The sequence below is a fragment of the Ochlerotatus camptorhynchus genome, unplaced genomic scaffold (genome assembly GCF_037179485.1).
Source record: "Ochlerotatus camptorhynchus isolate MF236.1 unplaced genomic scaffold, CSIRO-AGI_Acam_v1.1 ptg000077l, whole genome shotgun sequence".
In the NCBI taxonomy this organism is placed as follows: Eukaryota; Metazoa; Arthropoda; class Insecta; order Diptera; family Culicidae; genus Ochlerotatus; species Ochlerotatus camptorhynchus.
In genome coordinates, this window is record NW_027040567.1 from 5,379,656 (window position 1) to 5,387,152 (window position 7,497).

Genomic DNA, 7,497 nt, shown 5'->3' on the forward strand with positions numbered 1-7,497 from the left:
GAAGAACTGCAACGTGGACAGCAACATCTGTCGGTGTGGAAACGGTTACGAAGACATCGATCACACAGTAGGGTGGGGCTTATTTTTCAAACTCTTTCGGGGACACGTTTTCTTATTTGGAAAATGATTACTAGCGCCAAACGAACAACATATCCAAAAATGAGCGTTTTTCGGTAAGATTTAGAGGTGGCGCCAGAGGCCTAAGGCCCAAAAGAAATTTTTGTTGCACACTTCCCAAGTAACAATTTCGGTTTTATAAGGGTTCTGTACACCATGATTTAGACTTGTAGCATGCTTTAAAACCTCCATAAAACTTGTTACTTGGGTTGGTATCTAAGCGAGGAACTAGTTGGGCTTGCTGTATTCGATTAAAGTCTTCCCGACATGGAGCGACAGAATCTCGCACTGTCGATTCGATTGAAACCAGGAGGTAAGAAACCACAGAGAAAGCGGGATGTACCATTCAAAGAGTTGTTGAATGCAACTTTTTCACGTTTAGCAACAGCAAACACAGCAAAATTGTTTGATACACTAGGTATGAACAGCAGTTTTCTCACTGTCCCTGTATCGTCCTGGATGAAGCCTATATTCATGGTATGAACATTTGAAAGTCGTAAACGACCACGCTGAAAGGGTTATCCGGCAAATTCATGATTATAATCGTAATGTAACTCAAAACGAAGAAAGTTTCCAGAATCTTCTTGTAAACGTTAACTTCCACAAGAAAAACCTAACTGACTTGAAGAAAATTAGGTACTATTTTTGATAAGTATTCGTCATAGTGAGATCATATTCGAGAATTGGATTTTATGGATTAATAAAATTTAACACAAATATAATGAACACATTTCTAGATAAACATTTCAAAATGTCCTATCTGCATTGATCGATTCTCTTCCGTTAATAACTCAGCTGTAAAAGCTTTCCCTATTGTATTTGACGTTGTGGATGCTAGATAAGAATCTCCTTTATCAAACTATGTTGTAAAATTAGCGCAAAATCTGTTTGCATAGCAGTGGTTATCAAAAGAGATATTCGATGCAGAGAATCGATCAAAGCGGATAGGAACATTTGAAATGTTCATCGAGATTTAATCATTCTCTCTCTCTCTTATCTCGCTCTTTCTCACATTCTCGCGTTCTCGCTCGATCTGTATCGTACTCATACGCTCACTGTATCTAGCACTGCCAAGAAAACTGTTTGCGCTAGACCATATTCGTGGGTGTAAGTCCAAACCTGCTATGCCGTATATCTCGAAAATGGTTAAAGATATCGAAAAATGGACAAAATTGTTGTTCTTCAGGGTAACGAAATCACGTGTTTACTTAAAGACGCACTAGAATTGTTCGAAAATCAGCTTCGTTCGATATATTGGACTTAGGCCTCTGGCGCCACCTCTAAATCTTACCGAAAAACGCTCATTTTTGGATATGTTATTCGTTTGGCCCTAGTAATCATTTTCCACATGAGAAAACGTGTCCCCGAAAGATTTTGAAAAATAAGCCCCACCCTTATCACGCAGTTTGGCAATGTACGGATAACGACGCCGGAGAGCGACTTTTGAATACCCTTGAGGCACAAGGAAGACAACCCTATATCCCTATCAGAACGTGTTGGCAACCCGCGATCTCTGCTATATACAGTCGATTTATGTGTAGAGATGAACTAGCCTAAGGCTAAAAATAAAGAGAATTAAATAAAAAAAAAGTCGATTTATGTGTTTCTGCAAGTTTCTAGTATAAGAATTTAATTCGTTTGTCTTTTGTATCTCTTTATTAGTTTTTGTTTATCTTGTCCCCCGTCTCGATGAGTCTCATCGTCGCCCACTGGTCACCATAGGCGGTCGAACTCCAGACGAATCTAGAATCACAATACCGTTCATACTGGCGACATCGCTCTGATGAGACAACGAAACCCTACCCCTAAGCTCGACAATGTACCCCTCTAACCTCGGGTAAGCCACGAGTATTCGGCCTGACTCCTACTAGACATAGAATTAAGTGAATTTTGTTACAAACAAAGAACAATGAATTATAAGCTCCGTAAAGCTCAGGTGATTGAGCCTTACAAATAAACGAACTTAAAAAAAAAACTGCAGGAAAGTTTTATGAACATTAGGAAAATGCGGCAGCAGTTTAAATGAAGTGACAAAATCGGATGCTGACAAAATCAGGAAAGCACTGTTTCTCAGTAAATTTGACCTAAATCATAATTTGAGTTTAACAAATCTTTAAATCCGTTTATCTCCACACTACCTTGGACGTAGGACCCATTCTTAAATTAAGCGAGATTTAAAGATACAAATTTCAATAAGTCCTTCCTGATCAATTATCTTTGTTAATCACACTTGTATTTGACGTTTTGGATGCTACATCCTCAAACTATGTGGCAAAAATAACGTGAAATCTGTTTGCATAGTAGTGGTTATCAAAAGAGAACTTCAAAATAAATCGATCAATGCAGATTAGGGTGCTTCAGTTAAAAAAGAGACGTATTTCTGATAGGCCACCATCCAGTTTGATTCATATCCGCAAAATATGAGGCTGTGTAAAAATTGGCAAATATTGATTCAGATTTAGGGGTCGTGCCATGAAATATGTATGGGAATTACTATGGAAGAATAGAAAAAATCACACTTTTATCGCTCTAACTTGCTAAACCTTCATCAATATTTACCATTTTTTGCACAGGCTCATATTTTGCGGTTATGAATAAAACTGGAGGGTGGCCTGTCAGAAATTCATCACGGAAAGACGCGTTCAATTCATTTTGAATACCTATGTTACGTACGTAACAAAGGTAATTATTGCCTAAATTGAGTTTAGGAATGCCTTTGGGGTTCGAAATATGTTAACGCGCTTATCTCCGTAAATAGGCGGTAAAAGATTTTAGAAAAGATTTGGGGTTTGAAATCTTTAAACGCGTTTATCTCCTTAAGTAATGTCCAAATCGCGGGTGTTTTGAGGAAAACAATTTTTAATTATAGTTTTTTATTATTTAGATTTTTAGCCAGTTGACTAGTTCATCTCATATTGAGGTAAAAAAACATTAAACGGGTTTTTCTTCATTAAAAAGAACTAAATCGCAGTTTTAGGAAATGTCATCTCCATTCATTTAGTGACTTGCCATTTATATTCTCAATCTACCTTGACTAGATTAACATTTGACAAAGAAAAAAATACAAAAGAAATGACTGTTGAAAAAAGAAAATAATAAGAAGATTTAAAACTATAAAATTGTAATGTAGACAACAGCAGGTGCAAAGCAGCTTCACTTTCACTGGGATATTCCTTATACAATTGACCAAATTCAGCCTTATCTATACAGGATCTGGAGGGTTCATGAAAAAGCTTTGCCTTTGATAACTAATGTCAATTGCTTTATTTTCACAACTTTCCCAAATACCGTATCACATATCATAAATCAAAATCATGACCAATTCCCAAGTTAACGTCCATAAATCTGAGCATTGAAGTTGAAGTAGCTAGTGCTGTACGCTTCAATCACCAGCCGAATATAGCGCTGCCCAATTCCTCCGGAAACCACATAGCCGCGTCCCTGATTCGAACTCTGATTCACCACCACCTGCACGTAGCTAACGACGGCTCCCACTCCGGACTGGGGATAGCTCAAGTCCAACGACACATCCTGCAGAGTGGACCACGATTGGCCATCCTGATTGGTTGCTACCAATCGATCACCTATGTTTTCAAAACAAATTTTCTTAATTGATGCAAACATTTCAGATCAAGCTGCTACAAACCAGACACTCGGTTTCCAAGAGTGTAGACAATCTGCTGACGAGCATTTCGGGAGGCTTCCAATGGGACGACGTCCAGCTCCGGATGGGCTGCTTTGTAAGCGTCGATGTCTTGGACGACATTCAGTGTGTATTCGATGCCTGCTGGTTCTTCGACGTCAGCCAAGGCCACACTGACCAGGGCGATGAGGACGATTGCTGAGGTGGTGAATTTGAACATTTTCGTTTTAGGTTGGAACCTGTGTGACTTAGTGGATGATGGAATTGCTACTGAGCCAGTAATCGACTGGAGATTTATTTTATACAGTCGCTTGAAGTGGCACCACCGGTAGTTATCTTATCTGATGGTAAGTGTGTCGATGAGTTCCGAGGAAATGGTGCTCAGATTCGATTGCATTTTTGATCCCTTCATGCTGAACAGTGACATCATGCTCATTGAGCCTTTCCAGCTTGCAGTGAGGAAACACTTGTTGATGCTCGAACAAAATAGAAATAAGTAGAAAATTAGCACGATTGATTGTGCAAATATTTACTTCTGTTTCCCGTTAGCACACGGCAAATGCAATCATTTGTATTGAGTGCCTTTAGATCATCAAGTAGTGTTCACTATCAGTGTGTGATTAGATTCGTCCAGAAGTACAATCTAGCTAACATTCGACCAAACGTGGTAACTAGCACTGTCAATTAATGAAATTTATTTCGCTTACGAGCTGAGAAAATTGAATTTCGAATATCCACTTCAAGACCGTAAATCGCGCCTGGCACATAACGCAGTCAAATCGCCACATTTACACCGAGCGCATAAATGTCCGCACTAATTCAACAGCGCATAAATAAACCGTTATCGTAACTCACAGTCACCGTAAACGTCACACCGTCCAACTCGGGACGTCGACGCGTTTTTCCTCTGCATTTAAAGTGTAATAAATTTTCATAATTTATTCCCCATTGACGCGAACGCGTGGTCTGCTTGTTTGGCTGAAGTCATTTGGTCCGAGATCCAACCATCGTTCTCTGGCCAAACTGACCCCGAGGGCCACGCTTGGGACCCCACATCCAACCGTCCATCGTCGTCCTTGTCCGTAATATCTCTAATTGAAATCATTTGTAATCTAAACTATCATTTTTATAAGGCTCGTTGTGCATTTTCATCAGCCTGGCTCGCCGTGTGACGTGATAAAGCCAACTATTACCCCATCATTTGTCCCCACAATCAATGCCACACCGACCGACCGACGACCGTGTGCTGGGTCGTTGTCGGAGTTTGGGCTGGCCTCGGGTCTCGATGGCCTAATCTTGTCAACATCAGTCAGGGACCAACATTAGTCCGAGCAGGCTCGGTCGTCGGTTTTTATGTCAGCTTCTTCTAGCAAGAGGGAGAGAATGGGAGATAAATCGCTCATAAATTACAATAATTGTAGTATTTTTCATCTCGCCCCTTGGGCTGCAAGGGTTCTCCAAGTATCTTTTCATTTGAATTTGAAGAAGTATTGCAATATGCAGGATTAACTACTAACAAGAAGTCTAAATTCCATAAAGGTAACTCAATCCTAAAGAGCGAAAAGTTCACATCGACCCCCATTTAACAAGCATATGCCGGTGGTCGCGCCCACATATTCGACAGAGACTGAATAGAGGGAAACCGAAAGAGAGATGGAGATTTTAATCAGTTGTCGTGAATAATGATGTCGGTTTTGACTGGATGAAGCGGGGGCCTAGACGGACTGTGATCTATGCAGGGCTCTACTCGGAGAGTTGATAACCGGTAGCTTGAACGTAATTTAGAGGACTGTCATTAACTCTCAAACCCCCAACATCAAAAAGATACCCATAGCATAGAATAAGGCGAATTGGTATCTCTTAATGATCATGTGATAGTAACGATACTTCCCTATGAAAATCGTTCTTTTCAAATGTTAATTTCTCAGCACGGGGCGAATACACACAACATTCCAAGCCACCATTTGAAAGGAATTTACTTGTCATATTTTGTACAAAAAATCAGCGAAAATATTATAAATTAGAGAAAATATTTAAATTTGAAAATAATACTGGGTTATTTTTTAAACTGGTTTAAAATCAATCAGACTTAGTTCATTTTTCAAAATATAATTGGCTGTAACTTTTATATTAATAAAGATGTTGGCAATTTTGCAAAATATTCATTTTAAAAGACTGCCGCTAGTATCCATTCTACGAAGTACACCGTAACAACGCTAACGCTAATTAAGGCCTACTTCGCGTGTTGAGGGGTGTTTTGGTATTCGAAATCGTTAATCGCGTTTATCTTCTAAAGAAAGGCCTAAATCGCTATTGGAGGAGTATTTTGGGGTTCGAAGTCTTAAATCGCCTTTAACTCCGAAAGTAAGGCCTTAATCGCGATTTGAGGGGTGTTTTGGGAATAGAGTGTGTGTGTGTGTGTGTCTTTGTTTTAACGGGACTTTAACCGTAAACGGTCATTCGTCCCTGTTTGCTTCAATTAAATTTGGTCATACAATCCGGTTGCTTTCAAGAACTCCAGCAGCTTCTGTTCAGTGGGTGGTGATAAAACTTCCTCTATGGTTGTATTTATCTAGATTATAAGTCAAACGTTCGGTACTGTAGGCTCTACAATCTAAAAAAGGTGGGGGATGGACAGTGTGACACCACATGTGATGCAGTTTGGAGGTTCCTCTTTGGTAATTGGGTAGCTAAGGGGTAAGACGGGTAGCACCAATTCTAAGCCGTGAAAGAATACGGCGGTCTTTGTGGCTTTTATTATCTGGCCAACGAGATGTAGACCGTTTGATTCTTCTTAGGGCGAAACCTCGGCTATTGAACCATTCAAGATCCCAGCTTTCCCTGATTTGGTCCTTTACCCATCTGACAACGTCCATAGAAGGAACATCAACTGTTTCGGGATTCATTTCTCGACCAGCACCAGCCAATCGGTCCACCTGCCTCGGATACCAGAGTGACCTGGGACCCAACAGAAAGAGACGTGATTAGCTATGGAGGATGTTTCTGCTGACATGAGCCAAGGATGTTTCATGGAACTGGAGTCCATTTCGCGGAGACAGCTTGCTGAATCGCTAAAGATGACAGTTGGTTTCTCAGACTGTGGAGGGTTCAAGTTGGAAGCTTTCATGAGGACATAAGCTTCGGCACTGAAGATGGAACAAGATGTAGGGAGGGAGGAACTAATACTGGTTAATGCGATAGTGATACCATAGCCGATCTTTCCATTAGAAACGGAACCGTCGGTGTAGATGTGGAAGAAATTATTGTATTTTTCTGAACGGGGGATCTATATTTTTAACGGGGGATCACCTGCTTTTACTTTTCGGAGAAGAGAGAGAGATCTATCTTAGGAGGTGGTTGGTTCCAAGGTCTGTTTTTGGTTTTGGGTAACACTGCAACTGGAGGGAGATTTAGTTTGGTAAGGGAGTTGAACAGATCGTCTGCTCTTGTTACTAAGGGGGCTTCTTGACTACCTTTCAGACTTAACCATCGAATAGCCTTAGTCACCACGCAGACTGTTGTATAATGTTCGAAGGAGAGCTGACCACACTCGGCCATTATAGCGGATATGGGACTAGTGATGAAAACTTCGGAAGCTGATCGGAAAGCCTTGTTGTACAACGGACGTAGCTTTTTGGTTACTGAAAAAACCTGCACCGTAGAAGATTTTGGGCAGAAGCCAGCCGTTAACTATTTGCATGATGGACGTTCTATGTGCACATGAAATTCTTGTCCCA

At 40.5% G+C, this 7,497-nt stretch overlaps 1 protein-coding gene across 1 annotated transcript; it reads right to left on the minus strand.

Moving 5' to 3' along the window:
* Window positions 1–3,068: 3,068 nt before the first annotated feature.
* On the minus strand, window positions 3,069–4,022 carry LOC135697597 (uncharacterized). The gene is made up of 2 exons (XM_065217380.1): window positions 3,764–4,022; window positions 3,069–3,701 (listed from the first exon to the last, which is right to left on the minus strand). The coding sequence occupies exons 1-2, from the start codon at window positions 3,978–3,980 to the stop codon at window positions 3,448–3,450; spliced, it is 471 nt and encodes a 156-aa protein (XP_065073452.1). The 5' UTR covers window positions 3,981–4,022; the 3' UTR covers window positions 3,069–3,447.
* Window positions 4,023–7,497: the final 3,475 nt, after the last annotated feature.

Excerpts from the sequence above, each read along its gene's own strand:
- LOC135697597 (XM_065217380.1), bottom strand. The coding sequence starts at position 3,980 with ATGTTCAAATTCACCACCTCAGCAATCGTCCTCATCGCCCTGGTCAGT. Across the intron at positions 3,702-3,763 it reads TCTTGGAAACCGAGTGTCTG|GTGATCGATTGGTAGCAACC; the intron begins GTTTGTAGCAGC and ends TTGAAAACATAG.